This window comes from Miscanthus floridulus, chromosome 9, assembly GCF_019320115.1.
Source record: "Miscanthus floridulus cultivar M001 chromosome 9, ASM1932011v1, whole genome shotgun sequence".
Classification (NCBI taxonomy): domain Eukaryota; kingdom Viridiplantae; phylum Streptophyta; class Magnoliopsida; order Poales; family Poaceae; genus Miscanthus; species Miscanthus floridulus.
The window spans coordinates 108,091,832-108,115,221 of record NC_089588.1 but is presented as its reverse complement, the minus strand read 5'-3'; the positions used below and the strand labels follow the sequence as shown (position 1 = coordinate 108,115,221).

The window sequence follows — 23,390 nt, the reverse complement described above, 5'->3', positions numbered from 1 at the left end:
TAGTTCATATGTCTGCCCGTAATTCATGAGCAGGGCCTCTCAAATCAACAGCGCATGCCTTTTTTAATAGCATTCAACTCCTCCACTACGTTGTGCATCTTCATTCTTTGTCTTGGCGAGTCATTGCAACATGCTAAAGCAACTCTAAATATTGGACAAATGAGAATATCTAGTATAGCTTGGGTGTCTGCGTCTCCACTGTATGTTGCAGTAACATCAAGTATCTCCAGTAGATTATTAGGATAAGCCATCTTCACAAAGTTGACAAGATTTGCCACACCATTGATGAAGCTGTTAGTTGGCCTTCTTCCAGTAAACATTTTCAAAAGCAGCATCCCATAGCTATATGTATCACCATCCATGGAGACTTCAGATCCTGATCCATACTCTGCCATATACAGAAAAGGGATTTCTTTTTTATTTTTTATGGCTATATTATAAAAATATCACATAAAAATTAATATTATCAGTTTGTGAGATAAATAATCTTCAGAACAGCAACATATTCGTATGTGTCAACAACAGTTTAATTACTGACCTGGGGGGACATATCCAATTGTGCCTTTGACTGCAAATGAGCTGCCTTCAGTTTCAGGATGGTTTTTCTGGCCTGCTTCAGAGGACATTATCTTAGCTAAACCAAAGTCTGTAACATGTCCAACCAAATCATCATCTAGAAGTATGTTGCTTGGTTTAATGTCACAATGAACTATCTGTGGATGGATATGATGATCGTGAAGATGTTCCAATGCCTAGAGCAATGTTGAGTCTTTTCATCAAACTTAGACTTCTTCTGGTCATGCTATTTGTCATTTTGTCTGGATGCAGCCACTCATCTAAACTCCCATTGCAAATATATTCTAGGACAAGTGCCTTGAATTCATCACCATTACGGTCCAGGCCACAGCACACAGTGATCACCTTCACTAATTTCCGGTGGCGGATCCTCCTTAGAGCATTGCACTCAGCTAAAAAGCTTCTACTGGCTCCTTGTTGGCCAAGATCAAGAACCTAATCAGAAGACTATGAGGCGTTCCCGTAGGGCTCTCCCCCCCTCCACCGGGGCGACCCCGGCGGCGGCTTGAGCGGCCCCTGGCCCTCCTCCCTCCCTCTGCCTCTCTGGTGAGCTCCTGCCTTCATTCCCTTCCCTCTTCCGGTGAGCTCCTACCCTTCCTGCCTCCACCCTCCCCTGCCGACATGGCTTCCTCTGCTGGTTTGCCTCCTTTTTTCCTCGGCCTCTGTGGGGGATAAGTTTTCTGCGTTCATTCTGGACAAGTTTGGGCTGGCTGTGGCTCCTGATGAGCATCATCTTGGCATCTTCTCGTTGCTTGTGGCTTTTGGTAGATGCATTTCCCATCTTGAGGAAGGTTTTGTTGCTCGCACCCTCAGCGCCGTTCTGGGCGAGAAATTTCATTATTTAACCCTGAATTCGCAAGCCTCTCAGAGTTTGACATCGAATTCGCAAGCCTTTCAATATTTAACCTTGTGCACGCGAATTGTTTTAATCCGAGGGATTTCTAGGATTTTTATTAATTTTCTATTTTCTAATATCTTTTGACACTTTACAGGACATGGAAAATGACCTAACTACCCCTGCCTCCTTATTCCTATCCTGAAGTTGTACTCGTACGTAACTTTGGGAGAGGCTTCGTTCTTTCTCCGTCGCTCCTCGCGAGACGGAGAAGCGCCGCTCGCAGACGCCGCCGCCCGCCGCCGGAGAACGCCCGCGACCGTCTGTCCGGCTTGATCTCCCCCGGTTCACAGGCCCCTCCGCCCTCCCGGCCCCGTCCGCGTGCCGCCCTTCCCTGGCCCGACGGCCTAGGGTTAGGGGCGGCCGAGCTCCCCGCCGGCAGTCTCAGTGGTCGCCCGACGGGTCCTCCTTCCTCACCAACTCCGACGATAACTCCCTCTGCTTGTTCTACTTGTAAGTTGTAAACCGCACGCTTACATTTTCTGATATGCTGACGCTCTCTTTCGCACGCGCGGCGAGTGGCTAAAAGTGGGGCATTTCCTTCTTCCGTTGGACAGGCCGGAGGAAGCGTACAGTGCGGCAGAGCCCGTTGCCGAGGCCGCCGTCGGAGGTGAAGGTGCGTCTCTGGTTTTGAGTTTTTTGCTGTTGCGAATGTGGCAGTGTATCATGTATTCATGTAAATGCTTGCATTCAATGCTTAGCCTATCCTTTGGTTGTCTCTGTTGGTTCAATTATTCTCTACTTCCAATCTGCTGTTTTAGTTTCAATTCTTTCCCCTGCAGATTCTTATGGCGCATTCCTTCAGGTGAACGAGGGTGAGCCAGTGTACGATTTCTGCTGGTACCCGTGTATGTCTTTGTCTGGTGGGTGATGAATTGCTTTCTTTGATATGTTCATGTTCCTTCTTTCTTTCCGACGCCAGCAGGTCGTCCTCCCCCTCCGTCTCCATGGCTCCTCCAGAGTAAGCGCCCGATCCTAAATCCCCCTTCTCAGTTTCTCAATTTTACAGTACTGTTGATCTTGGTGAGGGGCACAAAATTGATTTTGTGTCTCATTTATTTTTTTGTTGGTACACATGGTAGAGTCGATCGGGATGGCCCATTTAGGTTGTGTGTTCAGTTTTCTGAGTTCACTGCTAAGCTCGATGATGGTTGCTCTGTGGATGTGCCATGGAAATCTGATGAATGGGTTGTGGATTGCCGATCTTATAATTTGGAGATGCTAAAAAATGACTTGAAAGCTAGGGTCAATTGGGGAAGTAGCCAACAGCCTGTAGTACATGAGTTTGACATGAGTGGTGGAGAAAGGAAGTTGCTGAATGACACAGATCTGTTCCGTGCATTTTCTGAAAGGATGGGTGACAGTAAGTTGTTCTTGTTTGTTGATGTTGAGGACAAACCTACAGAAGTTGTAACAGAGGTAGCAGCAAGCAATGTGGGGCATGATAATGTCATTGGACCAATAGATTCAAGTAAGGAGGCATTTGTTTCTCATGCAATCGACTGGGACAGTATGGAGATTATTCCTCTTGGACAAGATCAAATTGGTGCCGCACTTCCTGTGATGGATGAAGATGCGATGTATGAGTTTGTTGGCCTCAGGGCAGAGGATGAGAGGGCTGAGCAATCTAGGATGGCGGCCACAATTAATCTTGATGATATGGACCTACAAGATACCGACATGTTGGTTCATGATCGTGTACCCGGTGAGGATTCTGCTTTATATGACAGAGAAGACCCTCCAATGGAAGCTGGAACCATATATGCTAGTATGAATGAATTCAGGGCTGCAGTAAAGCAGCATGCTATAAATGGGAAATTTCAACTTGGAACTGAGAAATCTTGCAAAGATTTGTTCAGAGGGTACTGCAAAGCTGAGGGTTGTCCATGGTCTATTGTAGCAAGGTTGATGCCTGATAAAATCCAAGTCAGGGTACTAACACTTATATGCAGTATGCTAACTTAATTTATTATGCATTATTAGTCCTCATGCATGTGTGTTGCATTACTAACATATTTGTTTCTATTTCACAGATTACATTGAATAAGGAACAACATTTTTGTCCATCTACTGCGAGACTGAAGACCAAGATGGCATCATACCATTGGGTAGCAGAGAAGGCAATCCCCATACTAATGAAGCATCCAACCATGGGTGCAAAAAAATTACAAGAAGAGCTGGAGGACAAATATGATATCACAATCGGGTATGGTACTGTACATATGGGTTTTGTTATAGCTGGAGAAAAAATTCATGGGACATGGGAAGAAAGTTTTGGTTATTTGTTCAACTTCAAGGCAGAGATTGAGCTCAGGATGCCAGGAAGTATTGTGGAGATCGATGTCGTGAATAAGGAGGAAGGTGTATTTTTCCACAGATTCTTTTGTTGTTTGAAACCAAGCATTGATGGTTTCCTAAATGGTTGTCGGCCATTTTTAAGTATTGACTCCACAGCTCTCAATGGTAGATGGAGTGGCCACTTACCATCAGCTACAGCACTTGATGGGCACAACTGGATGTTTCCAGTTGCATTTGGTTTTTTTGATGGTGAGAGTACTGATAATTGGACTTGGTTTATGCAGCAGCTGCAAAAGGCAATTGGGAATCCACCGCACCTAGCTATAAGTTCAGATGCTTGCAAGGGTCTAGAGAATGCAGTGAAGAATGCATACCCTTGGGCAGAGCATAGAGAATGTTTTGTCCATCTCATGAAGAATTTCAGTAAGAGGTTTCAAGGACCTGCATTTGGGAGAATGTATCCTGCAGCAAGGACTTTCCAACCAGAATACCATGAGTACTTGATGAACAAGATGTATGCTGTAAATAAAAATGTTGAGCCATGGTTGAAAGCCAATCACAAGTTGAAGTGGATGAGGAGCAAATTTTCAGAGGCAATAAAGTGTGATCATATCACTAATAATGTGGCTGAGGTTTGGAACAATTGGGTGAAGGACATCAAGGACCTTCCCATAGCTGAACTTGCTGACACTCTTAGGTCAAAGTTCATGGAGCTTTATGCAAGAAGGAGGAGAATTGGTGAGAAATTTGAAGGACATGTAATGCTGCCAATAGTTGTTCGCCAACTATATGCAATGAGTCGGCAGTTGGGTCACTTGAAAATAAAAGAAGGTGGACGGGATGAAGCAGAGGTGACAGAGGTCACAGATTCCCATAAGATCATAAGACATGTGGTTAATATTCAGAATCACACATGTACCTATAGGGAGTGGCAAGTCTCAGGGAAACCTTGTGCACATGCTTTGCTTCTAATCACCACACATAGAAATCCTAAGATGGAAGATTACCTTGATCCATACTACTCTGTGTACCATTTTAGACTAGCCTATGGTGGTGTGATCAAACCACTACCTGATAAGTCCCAATGGGTACGTGTGAATCCTGGATTCAAAGTGTTGCCACCACTCACAAAGAGGGATCCTGGAAGACAAAAGAAACTGAGAACCCCTAGCTGCCTTGAGAACAAGGGAAATAAGCCCAGAGGCAAAGGCATGTGGCAGGTGCAGTGTAAACAATGCTTAGGTCATGGCCATAGATCAACATCCCCTAAGTGCCCTCTCAATGGAACAAAGAAGAGGTAAATATGTATGCCTTTTTCGAACTAACTTGTACTTGCTTCATATTTTGAACTAACCATTTTACATTTACAGGAAGAGTCGAGCCAAGAAAGGAAAGGCAGGTAGGCCTCTTGGTTGTAGCAAAGGTGATGCATCTCCTAGTTCATCCAAAAGGCAGAAGGTTCAAGTGTAAGAAAATTCAGGGAATAATAGTCCTGGACTTGTGGAAGTACCAGAAGGCACAAGTCAAATTAGCACTAGTCCCGGGGCTGTTACAAGAAGGTGAATTTCTATGCACTCAACATTGAGTTAGAACTTGGAATACTATTCCATTTTTTACTCTAAACATTTGTCTCATTTTTAGCCAAATGCAAATAACATTGGCTGGATTTGGAGGGACAAATCAGATTAGTACAAGCCCTAGAACAGTGACAAAAAGGTTAAATGATTCACTTTATTAAACATGTATGTGGTTATTTTAGTTCATGTACTGAACCACTCAATTTTCCTATTGTATTCAGTCAAGCTAGAGAAGGAGCAAGTAATGCTATAACCACTCCAAGGAGGAGGCTAGGTCTGAAGAAAAAACTCACTCCAAAGAAGGCAAAGAAGATCGATGTTTGAATGGCAGCCATCAGGATGATTCTTTTGTAATGCCCAGCCATCAGGATGATTCTTTTGTAATGCCCAGCCATCAGGATGTTTCTTTTGTCAATTTGAACTTGTGATCTTAAATTGGCTGGATGAGTTTCCTTTGTCTTTGTGAACCTGTAATCTTAAATTGGCTGGATGATTGTAGTGAACATGTACTCTTTAAATTGCTTGTATGGTTGTATTGACTTGAACCTATTTACTAAAATGTATGGATGGCTATTGTCAGTGAACATGTACTCTTAAATTATATTAATGTTATTTTTTCTATCTTGAAATTTGATTATAATTTGTACTTTGTTTACATTAATTTTTATCAAATATATGTTACATGTGTGTAGCTGTTTTTTCTTTGACAACACATGTGTGTAGCTGTTGGGGGGTCTGTACTGACAGAGGAGTTGGGGAGGGCCTGTATGGACAGAGCACAAGCACGCACAGGCCAAGAGCCGGATCTTCTCCCAGACTTCTTTTGTGTAGAGAGGGGTATAAAGGTCTTTTCCCGTGTCCCAAACAGTACCCAAGATTTATTGAAATTAAGAAAGGAGAGGAGAAGAGAAGAATCCCTCTTATTGAAACAATTCGCGTGCGCAGGGTTAAATATTGAAAGGCTTGCGAATTTGATGTCAAATTCTAAGAGGCTTGCGAATTCAGGGTTAAATAATGAAATTTCTCGTTCTGGGCGGCCCTGCGGAGCTTTTTCATGTCTGTATGGTTGAGGATCGGATCTTCCTCTTCTCAGTTTCTTCCAAGGACATTGGCTTTGAAGTTTACAAGATCAGAAAGTTTATCTGTGCTGAACTTGAGCTTTCCTTCCATCTCTTCAATGAAGCCGGTTTGTTCTCTGCTCGCTCCTCCTCAAGCAACCTGCCAGTTTATCCTTGGGTTGAGGTAATGGGGAAAACTTCTTATGCTGAGTTTGTCAAGAAGCCTGCAACAATTCTTCCCAAAGCCAAGCAGTTTCCTGCCAAGAGGCCTGTTGCGTTTCTTACAGGTGCGAAAAGAGTTCCAATCCGCACTCCACCTGCTCGACAGATTGCCGCTCCCAATGCTCATCGCAAGTCAGTCTTTGATAGCCTCTCTTTTCTGAGAGTTTCAGTCTTTGATCGTTTGAGTTGGGATTCAGTCCGCCCTGTGATGCGTCGTGCTCCTCCTGAGCATTTCACTCAGACCCGCCCAAGTTCTTCTTCAGATAAGCAGTTTCAGGGATTTGATCTTGCTTTACAACGGCAGAGTATTGAGCGGGGTTCTCTGAATTTGGATTTGAATCTGGGTTCTCTTAATGATAGCTCTCATGGTGCTATTAGTTCACCCTCTTTGGCTCCCGTGTTATGCCGGCGCTGTCACTCTTCTTCCCACCCGAGGTATGCATGCAAGGCTCCTATTAAATGTAATACTTGTTTTGGGTGGGGCCATGTGGCAGCCTCTTGCCGTGACAATTGGAAAAGTTTGCAGAATCGTGTGAACGGGCGTTTCCTGGATAATTTTGCAAAGGATTTTGGCCCATCATTTGATCACTCGGGCTGGTTCAACCCTGCACGTATGATTGCGGGCCCTTCCACACCTCCACGGTTTCAGGACTTCACAGATTTTTCAGGTGTCCCTTGGCCTTCCCCCACTATACATTGGGACCTTTAGGGCTCTTCGCCGTCTACTGCAGACTTTGTTGCTCATCCTGAAAACGCCAGTCTGCAGAACTCCCATTTTCTCAAACTCCACGAAGAGGAATCGACAATGGCGTACTTTCACGCCGATCCTACGCCTTTCCCCGAAGGCCTGCATCGCATTGATGTTCAAGAGCGCAAGCCTATGGAGAGAGTGGTTTTGATGCGTCCGCGAGCCAAGCACCAAGACTTGGCCATCGTCTCCATTCATCCTATGCCAGAGCAGCAGGTAACATTCCAGGCTATTCGGGATGTTGTTTCGGATTTCTTAGTGAATGATCAGCATGTTGTCTTCACGGATATGCAACCGACGCATCTTGGTCAAGCTTATGTTAGATTCAGAAATGCATTTGATAGAGATTGGTTGATCCAGCATGGTGCTTATATCTTTGGCAATGTCAAAATTATTTTTGTTGAGCATAATAAAGGGAGAAACTGGCGTGCTACCAATTTCAATAGAGAGTGTTTGATGCTCTTGTTGGGTTATCCACCAGATTTCCGGGAGGATGAGTATGTGGTCAATACAATCTATTCTTTTGGAAGAGTCATTTCCTGGGTAGATGATGGTAGGCATCTGTCAAGAATCTTGGTTAGGGCTCGTGTTGTTGATTTAGAGTCCATCCCGCAGTTTCTTGTGCTCACTGAAGGTGAAGGGTTCCAGGGTGAATCCTGAACAGTGCAGTGTGAAGTGTTGCAGGGACAATTGCTGGGGGGTTACCTCAGGATGAGGACCCTGCTCCTGGGCCTAATGATTTCCCTCCTGGGGGTCCCTTCGACTTGTTTGGATTCGGCCAGAATGGACCTAGGCCTGTTGCTCAGCCAAATCAACAGGGAGGGCCCAATCTGTTTCATGCTGGACTTGGGCGAGCAAATGAAGGACAGGATGAACAACCTGCTGATGCTGTTTGGGCAGGTTGGCCTGACAATGTTCAGGAAATCCCAAACCTAGACCTCAATGCGGATCCTGAGAATCCACCTGATATCAATCTCAATGTCGTCCCTGATATGCAGGAAATGATTATTGACCCTGTTGTTCCTGGACCTCATCCTTAGGAGATGTTTCTGGCACTAAATGACTTACTCAATCAGGTAAATGAAGAGGAGGAAGATGAGCAACTTGATCAGGAAGCCTTGAATCCCATCCAAGAAGAGCTAGCCAATGTCTTGAACAATCCTCCACCTGTTGAGGTGGACATTCCTGTCTTTAATGCACCTGCAGAAAATTTCTTACCTCTGGAAATTCAAGAACATGATATCATGGATGATGATGAATTTGCAAGTGGGTTTTGTTATGATCAATGGCCAGCCCAATGATGTCTTTTCATCCCTCCTTGGATAGAGCAGTGCTACAAGCTTCTATGATGGGCCTCCTGGGCCTTGGGCTAAATACTTGGCTCCCAGCCCCAGCTCCAAAATCCCACAGTTCCTCATTCCAAGTGACTGGGCCAGCTACTTTACTGCTCTCTTGTTGTTACCTTCTCACTTCAGCCGAGCCAAGGAGTTCATTCAGTCTAATGCTCTCCTATCCTGCATTGACAATGGCCAAAAGATTGGATTCTCTTTGCCTGCTGCTTGCCCTGTGAAAGCTTTTCCTTCCTGTGTTTCCCTCACTGTTGCTACATCTGAAGATACGATGGCAGGCCAAAATGGGACAGAGTTCATAGCTGAAGATGTGTTAGTGGATCCCAAAGAAGCTCCTCCAGTTGATGATGAGATTCTGACAGAAAAGACCAAAAAGAAGAGGGGCACTGTTATGGTGGAAAGTGATGTTAGGAGGAGTCCCAGGATAAAGATCAATAAGAATGGCTTCAAGGATCCAATCTGCAAGGATAAGGCTTGCCTTGGCTGCAATGCTAAGCCCCCAGCCCTCTCCTCCAAGACTATCGGAAAAATTAGCTCCACTCTTTGTGATCTTGATGCCTCTCAGGTCACTAATGCAGCACTCAGCAAGAAGAAGGATAAAGCAACTCCTGTGGGACCTGCTCCCCCAAGAAGGATGAAGACCTTGGTGCCTCCCAAGGCGTTGTCAGTACACTTGGCAAGAAAAAGAAGGGTAAAGCAGCTCCTGTAGAGCCTGCTCCCTCCAAGAAGGCTGATCACCCAAGCAAGAAGAATGTTGAAGATGCCTAAAGTAATTGAAGACTGCCAACCTCTTGGGGCATGGGAGAAAAGGACTGTCTTTGAGTCCTTTTGGTTGTTATGCTTTTGTTTCCTTTTTATTTCATTTGTTAGGGATTCCTACTCCCTGAACTATCAGTTACCCCTTTTGTTGTTGTTGGTCTGTTGGCTCATGTAAAGACTATCTTTATTTCCTGCCCGAACTATGTACTTGTACTAGGGCTGCACTTTTTTTATGTCTTAATGGATAGTAGGCCTTCAGTTCGTTCTTGGAAGGTACTCTATTGGAACATCAGGGGTATCAACGCTGAAAATAAGTGGGAATCCATTAGAAATAAAATCACTGAGAGTAGCTATGATATCATTAGCATCCAGGAAACTAAGAGGGATACTTTTGATATTTCCTATATTAGAAAGTTTTGCCCTAGCTCCTTTGATGCTTTTTGTTTTCTTCCCTCCATTGGTGCTTCTGGTGGTGTCCTTGTTGTCTGGAAAAGCTCTGTGTTCTCTGGCAGTGAGATTTTTCACAATGACTTTGCAAGCTCAGTTGAGTTCTCCTCCATTCACAACAATGATCCCTGGATTTTAACCTCTGTTTATGGACCCTGTGATAGTGAAGGCAAGGAGGCATTTATGAACTGGTTTGAGAATATCCAAATGCCAGATGATTTCGACTGGCTTATTGTTGGGGACTTCAACCTCTACAAAAAGCCTGAAGACAGAAATAGGGAAGGAGGGAATGTAAATGATATGCTTCTGTATTAACAATGCCATTAGTACTTTAGGGCTTGTTGAGATTCCCCTACATGGGAGGAAATTTACCTGGACTAACAAGCAGCAGCCTCCTCTCTTGGAAAGGCTAGATTGGTTCTTCTCTTCCCAATCTTGGACTCTCAGGTACCCTCACACAATTGCTCACTCTTTAGTCATGGAGACCTCTGACCATTGGCCTTTGTGTGATTGAGATTAAAACCTTTATTCCCAAAGGAAGGATCTTCGGATTTGAAAACTATTGGATGTCCTATGATAGTTTCGTGCCTCTAGTTGCCAGCTATTGGAATGGCTTCTTCCCCCAGCAGGATGCAGCCAAACTTCTTACTGCTAAGTTTAAAGCCCTCAGAAATGCTCTCAAAACTTGGCAGTCTTAGATATCCAATCTTAAAATCACCATTGACAACATTAAACTGGTTCTCTTTTTTGGATGCTATTGAGGAATGGAGGGATCTGACTCTGCAGGAATGGAACTTTAGGGACATTCTCAACTTGAAACTCTCTTCTGTTGGAGTTGTTCCAAATTCACTCCAAGATATAGGCCATGCTTCTGACGGAGCGAAGCGGAGGCCCGTCGCCGGAGGCTTGGGCCGGAGTATATACACCCTTGCTAGGGTTTTGTGGAGACTTGATTCTCTTGTAAGCCGCCATAGGCGTGTAACCCAAAACTCTTGAGATAGTGAGATTGTTGCTGGCTGGTGCCCGTGGTTTTTCCCCTTCACATCGGAGGGGTTTTCCACGTTAAATCGTGTGTCTCCTCTGTGGCTTGATTCTTTACTTCTTATTCCTATACGTCGTTCATAACAAGTGGTATCAGAGCTTTGGTTGCTGTTAGGGTTCATGACGACGTCGATGAAGTTCGATCTTCCGCTGCTGAACTACGACACGCGGTTCTCGCTATGGCAAGTCAAGATGCGGGGGATTCTGGCGCAGACTCATGACTATGATGAGGCGCTGGATAGTTTCGGAAAGAGGAAGGCCGAGTGGACTCCAGAAGAGATCCGCAAGGATCAGAAGGCGCTCGCCCTAATTCAGTTGCATCTTCATAATGATATTTTGCAGGAGTGTCTGAAAGAGAAAACTGCTGCAGAACTATGGCTGAAACTGGAATCGATCTGTATGTCCAAGGATCTAACCAGTAAGATGCAGATGAAGATGAAGCTGTTCACCCTGAAGATGAAGGAGGAGGATTCAGTGATGAGCCACATCGCTGAATTCAAGAAGATCGTCGCCGACCTAGTGTCGATGGAGGTGAAGTATGATGATGAGGACTTAGGTCTTTTACTGCTATGTTCTTTGCCAAATTCGTATGCAAATTTGCGTGACACCATACTTTTGAGCCGTGATGAACTAACCCTAAAGGAAGTTTATGAGGCTCTCCAGTCTAGGGAGAAGATGAGAGGCATGGTGCAGAATGATGGGACGTCGTCCTCCAAGGGCGATGCTTTGCATGTGAGAGGCAGAACTGAAAATAGATCCTCAACTGATGGCAATGATGGTAGAAAGAACTACGAAAGGAGAGGCCGTTCAAAGTCCAAGCCGCATGGTAATAAAAAGTTCTGTGTTTATTGCAAGCTGACAAATCATAATGTTGAGGATTGTAGAAAAGTACAGAATAAGGAGAAGAGGAAACAAAAGTCGGCTGGTAAGGTCTCTGTTGCTGCTGCTGCGTCTGATGATGATTCTGGAGATTGTCTGGTAGTATTTGCTGGTTGTGTTGCTGGTCATGATGAATGGATTCTCGATTCCGCATGTTCATTTCATATTTGCACTAACAGAAATTGGTTTAGCTCATATAAGCCTGTGCAGAAAGGGGATGTTGTGCGGATGGGAGATGATAACCCGTGTGACATTGTGGGGATTGGATCAGTTCAGATCAAGACTGATGATGGCATGACACGCACGCTGAAAAACGTCAGGTATATACCAGGGATGTCCAGAAATCTTATCTCATTGAGCACGCTTGATGCAGAAGGTTACAAATATTCCGGTTCAGATGGCGTTTTGAAGGTATCAAAAGGTTCTCTTGTTTGCTTGAAAGGTGATCTTAATTCTGCAAAGTTATATGTTCTTAGAGGGTGTACCTTACCTGGTTCTGATTCCGCTGTTGCTGCTGTTACTAATGATGAATCTAGTAAAACTAACCTTTGGCATATGCGTTTGGGACATATGAGTCACCATGGTATGGCAGAATTGATGAAGAGAAACCTGCTGGATGGCTGCACTTCGAGTAAAATAAAGTTTTGTGAGCATTGTATTTTCGGGAAGCATAAAAGGGTACATTTCAACACTTCTGTTCACACCACTAAAGGTACTCTTGATTATGTTCATGCTGATTTATGGGGTCCTTCCCGTAAGTCCTCACTTGGTGGTGCTCGTTACATGCTTACAATTATTGATGATTACTCTAGAAGGGTTTGGCCTTATTTTCTGAAACAGAAAGATGATACTTTTACTGCTTTTAAGGACTGGAAAGTAATGATAGAAAGGCAAACTGAAAGGAAGGTAAAATTGCTTCGTACTGATAATGGTGGAGAATTTTGTTCGCGTGAATTTAATGATTATTGCAGATCGGAAGGCATTGTTAGGCATCACACCATACCCCATACTCCACAACAGAATGGTGTGGCCGAACGCATGAACAGAACCATCATATCTAAGGCCCGTTGCATGCTGTCTAATGCCAGGATGAGCAAGCATTTTTGGGCTGAAGCTGCTAATACTGCCTGTTACTTGATAAACAGGTCGCCTTCTATTCCACTAAATAAAAGAACTCCCATTGAGGTATGGTCTGGTACGCCTGCTGATTATTCACAGTTGAAAGTTTTTGGATGCACTGCTTATGCTCATGTTGATAATGGAAAATTAGAGCCTAGAGCTGTTAAGTGTCTTTTCCTTGGTTATAGTTCGGGAGTCAAAGGCTATAAATTATGGAATCCTGAAACAGGAAAGACTTTTATGAGCAGGAGTGTTGTTTTCAATGAATCTGTGATGTTTACTGACAGTTTGCCCTCAGATCATGTTCCAGAAAAAGAGCTGCAGCGTATGCGCATGCAGGTGGAGCATGTTGGTGATGATACAGGTGTGCAGGTGGAGCCTGTTGATGAGCATGGTGACCATGATAATGATGTTGCTGAGGATGATGCTCATGATGATGTTCAGCAAACTCCTATTTTGCAGTTAGAGGAGGATTTACCTATTGCTCAACGCAAGTCAAAAAGGACAATTGCACCTCCTAAACGTCTTATTGAAGAGTGTAATTTGTCTTACTATGCTTTGAGTTGTGCTGAACAGGTGGAGAATGTTCATGAGCCAGCAACCTATAAAGAAGCTATTTATTGTGGTGATACTGAGAATTGGATTTCAGCTATGCATGAGGAGATGCAGTCTCTTGAGAAGAACAGTACATGGGAGATTGTACCTTTGCCTAAGAATAAGAAGACCATCAGCTGCAAATGGATCTTCAAGAGAAAGGAGGGTTTATCTCCAAGCGAGCCTCCAAAGTATAAGGCAAGGTTAGTTGCTAAAGGCTACAGTCAAATTCCAGGTGTTGACTACAATGATGTGTTCTCTCCAGTGGTAAAACATAGTTCAATTCGTACTTTCCTTAGTATTGTTGCTTCACATGATCTTGAGCTTGAGCAGTTAGATGTGAAGACTGCGTTTTTGCATGGAGAGCTTGAGGAGGACATATACATGGACCAACCAGAAGGGTTCATAGTGCCTGGCAAGGAAAAATATGTGTGCAAGTTGAAGAGATCCTTGTATGGTTTGAAACAGTCCCCTCGTCAGTGGAACAAGAGGTTTGATTCATTTATGTTAGCACACAGTTTTAAAAGATCTAAGTATGATAGCTGTGTTTACATCAAGCATATTAATGGATCACCTATATATTTGCTGTTATATGTTGATGATATGCTGATTGCTGCCAAGAGTAAGATTGAAATCACTAAGTTAAAGAAGCTATTGAGTAGTGAGTTTGATATGAAAGACCTTGGTAGTGCTAAGAAAATTCTTGGTATGGAAATTAGTAGAGACAGAAAATCTGGTTTGCTATTTCTTAGTCAACAAAATTATATCAAGAAAGTTCTTCAGCGTTTCAACATGCAAAATGCTAAGGCTGTTAGTACCCCTATTGCACCTCACTTTAAGTTGTCAGCTGCTCAGTGTCCTAGTACAGATGCAGAGATTGAATACATGTCAAGGATTCCTTATTCTAGTGCTGTTGGGTCTTTGATGTATGCCATGGTTTGCTCTCGTCCAGATTTGTCATATGCTATGAGTCTTGTTAGTAGATATATGTCTAATCCTGGCAAAGAACATTGGAGGGCAGTTCAGTGGATTTTCAGGTACCTCAGAGGCACAGCAGATTCCTGTTTAAAGTTTGGAAGAACTGATAAGGGTCTTATTGGCTATGTGGATTCTGATTATGCTGCTGATCTGGACAGGCGAAGATCACTTACAGGTTATGTGTTTACTGTTGACAGTTGTGCTGTGAGTTGGAGGGCTACTTTACAGTCAGTTGTTGCGTTGTCTACTACTGAAGCAGAATATATGGCTATTTGTGAAGCGTGCAAAGAATTAATTTGGCTGAAAGGTTTGTACGCTGAGCTTTGTGGAGTTGAATCTTGCATAAGTTTGCACTGTGACAGTCAAAGTGCAATTTACCTCACTAAAGATCAGATGTTCCATGAGAGAACTAAGCACATAGATATCAAGTATCATTTTGTGCGTGATGTGATTGAAGAAGGTAAGCTGAAGGTATGCAAGATTAGTACTCATGATAATCCTGCTGATATGATGACAAAGCCTATTCCTGTTGCTAAGTTTGAGCTGTGCTCAAGCTTAGTTGGTTTAATTGGATAGTCCAAGAGACTGTTGTTGGCACCAGTGGTTTTCTATCTTTGTTATGTTCAGGATGAAGGGTTGATTTATGATACAAGATGAATTTGTCTCAAGGTGGAGTTTGTTGGAGTTGTTCCAAATTCACTCCAAGATATAGGCCATGCTTCTGACGGAGCGAAGCGGAGGCCCGTCGCCGGAGGCTTGGTACGGTACGGTATATACACCCTTGCTAGGGTTTTGTGGAGACTTGATTCTCTTGTAAGCCGCCATAGGCGTGTAACCCAAAACTCTTGAGATAGTGAGATTGTTGCTGGCTGGTGCCCGTGGTTTTTCCCCTTCACATCGGAGGGGTTTTCCACGTTAAATCGTGTGTCTCCTCTGTGGCTTGATTCTTTACTTCTTATTCCTATACGTCGTTCATAACATCTTCTCTCCTTCATCAATAAATGGTTTACTAGAAACAGAGAGGTACTGTCAAATGGGTGAAGCTGGGTGATGAAAGCTCCAAGTTCTTTCATGCTGTTGCAACTGTTAAACATAGAAGGAATTTGATCACCTCCCTTTCTGGCCCTTCTGGTGACCCTGTTTTTGATCATAATGCAAAGGCTGATATTATCTGGTCTGATTTTAAAGAGAGATTGGGTTCTTCAAACTTTCAGTGCATGCTTTTTGACCTTGAGTCCCTCTTTGGCCAGCCTCCTGACCTCAGCTCTTTACAAGAGCCCTTTAGCAGTCAGGAAATTGATGATGTTATCAAGAACTTACCCTCTGACAAATCCCCAGGACTAGATGGATTTAATAATGGCTTTCTGAAGAAATGCTAGTTCTTAGTCAGGCAAGATTTTTATAATCTTTGCTCTGCCTTTCACTCTGAGGATATCTGCCTTCAAAGTATCACTGGCTCCTTCATTACCCTCATCCCCAAAGTTGTTGGGCCAACCAGAATCAGTGAATTCGGGCCCATCTCTTTACTCAGTTCCTCTGTTAAAATCATCACCAAGTTGTTGGCCAATAGACTCCAACCTCTGATCACAAAGCTGGTGCATGTTAATCAGTATGGTTTCATCAGGTCAAAGACTATTCAGGACTACCTTGCCTGGCCCTTTGAATACCTGCACCTCTGTCATACCTCTAGAAAGGAACTAATCATCTTAAAATTAGATTTTGAAAAGTCTTTCGATAGAATTGAGCATGGGGCCATGTTAGAAATTATGAGAAAGAAAGGTTTTGGAGAAAAGTGGCTGTTTTGGATGAAGTTGATTTTCAGTTCTGGTACTTCTTCAGTATTACTAAATGGCACTCCTGGCAAGGTTTTTCATTGCAGAAGGGGTGTTAAACAGCGGGACACTCTATCCCCCCTCTTGTTTGTTTTAGCTGCAGATCTCTTGCAATCAATCATTAACAAAGCAAAGGATCAATGATTGCTTAATCTTTCAATCCCTCTTCAGTATACCAATGATTTTCCTATCCTCCAATATGCTGACGATACACTAATTATTCTGGAACAATGTGCCACTAGTTTAAGGATTGACTTCTCAAAGTCAATGATGGTTCCCATTAACCTGCCTGAAGGGAGGCTTGGATGCAGCACTGGTAGCCTTTCCCTTGGGCCTCACTAAACCATAGTTGTTGACTTTCTGCCCCCTGATAACCAGATGTGAAAGAAGACTGGTCTACACTTCCCTCTTCCTTTCTCAAGCTGGGAAACTTCAGATCACCAACTCAGTCTTTACCTCACTTCCAATGTTCTTTATGAGCACCTTTCACCTTCATTCTACTGTTAGGGAACAAATTGACAAGTTTAGAAAACATTGCCTTTGGAGAGGGGATGATGAAAGCAGTAGAATTAATGCCAAGGCTGCTTGGCCCATGTTGACAAGACCTAAAGAGGAGGGGGGACTTGGAGTGCTAGATCTTAAATCTCAAAATGAGGCCCTTCTTTTGAAAAAAATTCACAAGTTCTTCAACAGAGCTGACATTCCCTGGGTTCATCTCATCTGGGAGAAATATTATAGAAATCGCAAACTTCCAAATCATGTTAAGAAAGGATCCTTTTGGTGGAAGGATGTTCTCAATTTGCTTGACAAGTTTAAAGGGATGGCCACAGTTTCAGTTGCTGATGGTGCCTCTTGTTTCCTGTGGGAGGATTGCTGGTTGGGTCAGCCCTTAAGATTGTCTTTCCCTGAGCTGTTTTCCTTTGTCAAGAAGCCTCATTTATCCCTCAAATGTGCAGCCTCTGTTAGTAACATTTCTAACCTTTTTAATCTGCCCTTGTCAACAGAAGCCTTTGCACAATTTCAGCAGCTTGAAAGCATCTTGCAGAACACTCAGTTTACTTTAGATCCTGTTTCTTGGAGTTACATTTGGGGTAGACATTTATTCACTTGTAAGAAAGCTTATGGTCAGCTCCTGGGAAGAAGCTGGTCTCATCCAATCTACAAGTGGATTTGGAAATCTTCATGTCAGCATAAGCATAAGGTCATCTTTTGGTTACTCTCTCATGACAGGCTCAGCACTAGAAATATTCTGAGAAGGAAAAGCATGCACTTACCCTCTTATAATTGTGTGTTATGCTCTCTGAACACTGAAGAAACTGTCCAGCACCTTTTTTTGGATTGTGAGATGGCCAAATCCTGCTGGAGCCGGTTAGGGATAGTGTTTGATGCCTCCCTTGCTCCATTTCAGATTTTTGAAAGCTTCATAGCACAACTTAATGTCAGTTTTTTCATGGAGATTGTGATTATCATGAGCTGGAGCATTTGGTCTGTTAGAAATGATGTCATCTTCAGAGGTATTCCTGCTTCTGTTCAAAGATGTTCTGACATCTTTCGAAGCATCTTTGGCCTACTCTTATGGAGGACCAAGAAGAAGTATTTCCCTGCTATCGAACTATGGCTAGAGCAGTTTGTGTAATTTTTTTAATTTTCTTTGTGTCCTTCTTTGTTTCCTGAACCTCGGTGTCTGTCTTTGTTTTGCTTTCCCTGTTGTACTCCTTGTTGTAACTTTCTTGGTTACTTTCAATAAATTTTCAGTAGGGGCTCTCTGAGTCCCTCCTGTTTCTTAAAAAAAAAAGATCAAGAACCTACGGTAGCTAAGTTATTATCAATTGTTAAATTTCCTATGTATACATTGCCAAAGCTTCCAGAACCAATCAAATTCGCTGGAGAGAATTATCCTGTTGCTGCATGTAACTGGGCATAGGATATTCTCTCATGTTCCTCATTAAAGAATAGGTACTCTGGACCAACAAAAGTTGGTGTGGTCCTTCTCTTAATAAAGCAATAAGCAGTTGCAGAGCATACAGAAAAGATGAATATTCCAATAGCTCCAAAGATAACTATGTGCAATCGATGTAGTGAAGCCTTGTGAGAAGGTATAGATGGGCATGAAGGGAGTTGCAAGAATGGAGGACCACCACATAGCATGCTGTTACTAGCGACTGACAATATAGTTCCATTACAAAAGACACCTGTATCAGGCACAGAACCAGATAAGTTATTGAAGGACAGGTTTAGATAGTTCAGAGATCTGATGCTCTCTAGAAACTTGGGTATGGGCCCTGTTAGGTTGTTACTCGAGAGATCCATTTTTTCAAGTGCTCCCAGAGCATTCAGCCCATCTGGGATTTGTCCTTGCAGTAGATTTCCTTGTAAGTATAGGAAGCACAGTTGGACACAGCCTGCAATAGCTTCTGGGATTTCACCATCTAGCTTATTCACTGAGGTCCATTGCAACGAGGCTGTTCAAGTGCCCAATCTGTGTTGGAATTGCTCCAGTTAGAGCATTTGTGGAAAGGTTAAGAAGTATGGTCAGGGAAGGAATACTAAGTATCTCGTGTGGGATTTGGCCTCTCAACAAATTACAAGAAAGATCTATGGATATAATATTTGTTAATTTACCAAGGCTTGCCGGAATGCTGTTGTTCAGAAAGTTATTAGATAGAGAAAGATTACTCAGTACTGTGAGATTGCCTAATGAGTGGTCAAATCCAATATGAGACAGATCAAGATGCTGGCGGCTAGAAAGCTGGCCAATTTCTAGAGGTAAGGTGCCTGTGAATAGGTTGTTGTCAAGGGTAAGCTTTACAAGTTTTTGTAACGTCCCTAACGACCATAAAGATATGGTCCCAGCTATGTGATTTCTGCCAATTGTAAGCCAACTGAGCTCTCGAGATAGGTTGGCGATCCTAATTGGCATAACACCTTCAAAGTTGTTTTGATCGAGGTCTAGTCTTGCAAGTTGCTACAGTTGGCTAAGGATGTGAGAAAATCCCAATCCCTAGGCTCTGTGGTTTGTAGTTCATTATTGTGCCCTACAGAGAAAATCTTCAGTTTACCATGAATACCAATATCCCGTGGGATCAAACCATGATATTGGTTTCCACGAAGAAGCAGATATTGGAGTTGAGATGCATTTGATAAGGAGGCTGGTGTTGGGCCCTCAAAGTAACTGGTCTCAAATGTGCCCAAAACAATTAGCTTGGGCGAAGCTTATAGCCAATATCATGTGGCAGTGATCCAGCAAGCTGGTTGAAGCAAAGCTTAATTACATTGATAGAAGAAATATTGAAGAGTGATGGAGGAACATGGCCGTCAAGCTTGCTATTCATTACATCAAAGATGTCAAGGTTGGTTAACTTACATAAATCTGCGGGGATGTTGCCACTGAAGTTGTTCTTAGCAAGATACAGCTGAGTCAATGATGTTAGGTTGCTCAGCCAAGCAGCCAGCTAAGGATTTGGACCTGAAAGGAGTTCCTCCCAATACTAAGGACCATTAGCGTTGTGACATTTATTAGTGTCGTTGCAATTTCACCAGTCAAACTGCTGTGGCTGACATTGGAAGTTTTGAGCTTTGATAAGCCACCCAGAGGAGCAGGGACAGAACCAGAGAAGTGGTCAGCACCCAAATTTATAGTATGAAGTTTTCTGCAATTGCCAAGGCTGGACGGAATAATACCTGTCAGGTTATTGGGCGACAGATAAATGAAATGGAGGTATGTGAGGTTGCCGATCTCTTGAGAGATGGTGCCTTCTAGGACATAGTCATGCAGATCAATAGCAGTGACATGGCCAGGATGGTGGCGGCCGCCGCAGGTCACGCCAGTCCATCTGCAGAAATTAGGAACTGGATTGTTGGTGTCGTTGCTAGCTGCATCCCATGACGACAGTGCCCCTGTTGGGTCACTCGTTATGTGGGATTTGAGGGATAAGAGAGCCAAGAAATCACGGTGGCTACTAGTGTAGCACCCGGTTTTAAGTACAAAACCAGATATACACCATATGTGAGCTCAGAAAGTCAAATCTCACATATAGTTACAAATAAGGGTAATATCAATAGACAATGCTCAATATCCATGCTTTATTTAACGGCTTCCACTCCACGGGATGGAAGGCACAGCAGGCAAGCACGGCAAAGTGCAGACCACCACAATAAAACCATCACCTTGCTGAAGTGCAGTTGCAGACCACCACATGAATGAAGATCCATAAGATGATCTCCTGCCCATGTACATGGCAGATGTCCCTGCTCACTCTTATCACCAATACCCTCTTGGTTACATCCAACTCTCTATCTACTACTAGTATGTAGCACCCGGTTTTAAGAACAAAACCAAATATACACCATATGTGAGCCCAGAAAGTCAAATCTCACATATAGCTACAAATAAAGATAATATCAAAAGACAACGCTTAAATACATAGCGTATTAGTATAAAGATTATAACCTTAGACAGCAAACAGCGGAAAGACAACTCCGATCTTCGGGTGAAGACTCCAATTCCACAGGGACAACTGACTGGTTGATCACAATCCTAATTCCTCCTAACTCTAGCAATCTGGTACCCATCCGGGATTTTTATCCAAATATGTGAAAAAATAAAGCAAGCGTAAGTACATGTCGTACTCAACAAATATAACATAGGGTTCGTAAGGATCAAAAGGCTGACACTGGTTTAACTGCGATCAACAAATATAACATAGGGTTCGTAAGGCTCAAAAGTACATGTGGTACACATGATATTGTCTTTTGATATTAAACCAGTGTCAGCCTTTTAAGCCTTACGAACCCTATGTTATATTTGTTGAGTACGACATGTACTTACGCTTGCTTTATTTTTTCACATATTTGGATAAAAATCCCGGATGGGTACCAGATTGCTAGAGTTAGGAGCACTAGTAGAGAACAGACCTTTGATCCTCGGCCAAAATGGGCTCTAGTCCCGGAATTTTTTGCCCCCGGGACTAGAAATACCTTTAGTCCCGGTTGGTGGCTCCAACCGGGACTAAAGGTCCCTGCCCAACGGCTACTGCGCCAGACAGAGGTGGCAGGGACCTTTAGTCCCGGTTGGAGCCACCAACCGGGACTAAAGGTATACTTTTACTCCCGGTTGGTGGCTCCAACCGGGAGTAAAGGTCTACTCCCGGGCCGTGGCTGCGCCCGGGGTTGGAAAGTTACCTTTAGTCCCGGTTGTATCTATCAACCGGGACCAAATGTTCTTCCTTTATAAATCGGCCGTCTCCTCCTTCCTCCCCGAGCCCGAGCTCAGCACATTTTGAAGCTCACTGCAGTAGTGTTCTTGCTTCCTCCCTCCCTCCATTGTTCCTCCATCCATTATTCGATTCCTCCGTCGATTCTTCAGTTGTAAAGGTTACCAATCTCATACTCTCATTTTTTACCATTTTCTTATGCCATTTTATTCACTATATATATTTATGGTTCTTTATTGTGGTTTTTTTTTCATTTGTAAGCAATTTGAGCTCAAAATCACTTTAAGCTTGCATATTTACATGAAAGAAGGTTAAAGTATATATAAATATAAAGTTAGAAAATAGTTAGAAAATTATAGCAAATCCTTACTAGTTGAACCTGCGGACCGTGTTCAGGTCGGCGAGGATGTTCTCTACCGAGCGGTAACGGACGTCAAGGAGGAGCTTTGATTCTACGAGGGAGAGCGATAACGGTCGTGGAAGACCGTGTTCCCTTCCTCGTAGAATCGGAGCTCTTCCTTGACCAAGTACGGTGCCGTCCGGTGGAGAAATCCTCGCCGAGCTGATCACGTAAGCAAGGTCAACTAGTACGGATGGTTATTTATTCACATGTCCCGATATCGTCGTAGTAGTCTGTCAATCACCGTACCTAAACGTAGTATATATAAATAAAAACTTAGAAAATAGTTAGAAAATTATAGAAAATCCGTACTAGTTGAACTTGCGGACCGTGTTCAGCTCGGCAAGCATGTTCTCTGTCGAGCGGTAACGGACATCAAGGAGGAGCTTTGATTCTACGAGGGAGAGCGACAACGGTCGTGGGAGACCGTGTTCCCTTCCTCATAGAATCGGAGCTCTTCCTTGACCAAGTACGGTGCTGTCCGGTGGAGAAATGCTCGCCGAGATGATCACGTAAGCAAGGTCAACTAGTACGGATGGTTATTTATTCACACGTCCCGATATCGTCGTAGTAGTCTGTTATGTGTGTACATTCCCATTCTTCTGTTAATTTGCGGAAATATCATATGAATTACTTACCTGCCGCAGTAAAAGACGAGAACACAATGACCATTAAAAATATCATTGTTTAGAGATCTAGATAATTTTATAGTTTGTTAATTTTATTTGTTTATAAAAGAAGAAATTTATAGTGTATTAAAAAATGAGTATAGAGAGTAGATGGCAACTGCTTCCGGGTCCTCGGCCTCTCATGGGTTTCCAAAGCGACTTAGGCCGGGCCTTCCTCTCATTCCATGCGGCAAGTGTCGTGATGAGATGAAGATTGTGATGGAGTACCGAGTGAAGAAGGAGGGTCCCAACAAGGATCGTATCTTCTACAAGTGTCCGGATCGCAATGTGAGTTATTTTATCGTATTTAATGATTATGGTTAGTTTATACCTATTTTCATGATGGTTGTGATTAAAGTTCTAATTTTTTGTTTTAATTTCAGTGGGATGGCAGTGGACGATGTTCAGGCTTCTACTGGGAGGAAGAGTATGTTGAACTCGTGCAAAAATATCTTGCACAACAGGCAGATACGGCGGCTAATGAGGCAATGATCCAGCCGAAGAAGCCCAAAGATGTTGCACAATCGGGGGATCTGTCTGTTTTAGTTGAGATTGGTCACGAAATCCTTGTGCTCCTGAAATGTATTTTAGCTTTAGTTCTTTTAGTGGTAGTTGGGATTGTCTACATTGTAGCGATGCTTTCATAAATTTGTATCTTTTGTGGTGGCACGCATGTTGTATAAATAATTAATTATGATCTAGGTTTTAATATGATATTTATGTCATGTAATGCAGAT

General features: G+C 43.3%; 1 protein-coding gene and 1 pseudogene across 6 annotated transcripts; one reads left to right on the top strand and one right to left on the bottom strand.

Annotated features, from left to right (window-relative positions):
• Positions 1–44: 44 nt before the first annotated feature.
• On the bottom strand, positions 45–20,609 carry LOC136480528 (probable LRR receptor-like serine/threonine-protein kinase At3g47570; annotated as a pseudogene).
• LOC136484083 (uncharacterized) lies at positions 1,649–5,669 on the top strand. Of its 6 annotated transcripts, XM_066481240.1 has the most exons (9): positions 1,649–1,924; positions 2,029–2,087; positions 2,254–2,276; positions 2,397–2,432; positions 2,554–3,403; positions 3,505–5,066; positions 5,140–5,328; positions 5,411–5,485; positions 5,568–5,669. In XM_066481240.1, exons 3-7 carry the CDS (start codon positions 2,260–2,262, stop codon positions 5,237–5,239), a joined length of 2,565 nt encoding a protein of 854 aa, XP_066337337.1. In that variant the 5' UTR covers positions 1,649–1,924; positions 2,029–2,087; positions 2,254–2,259; the 3' UTR covers positions 5,240–5,328; positions 5,411–5,485; positions 5,568–5,669. The 6 variants fall into 6 exon arrangements, 5 of the variants coding, with proteins under 5 accessions (XP_066337337.1, XP_066337338.1, XP_066337339.1 ...); XM_066481241.1 differs by lacking the exon at positions 2,254–2,276 and having other exon boundaries at positions 2,277–2,432; XM_066481244.1 differs by lacking the exon at positions 1,649–1,924 and having other exon boundaries at positions 2,026–2,087; positions 2,254–2,296; positions 2,394–2,432.
• Positions 20,610–23,390: the final 2,781 nt, after the last annotated feature.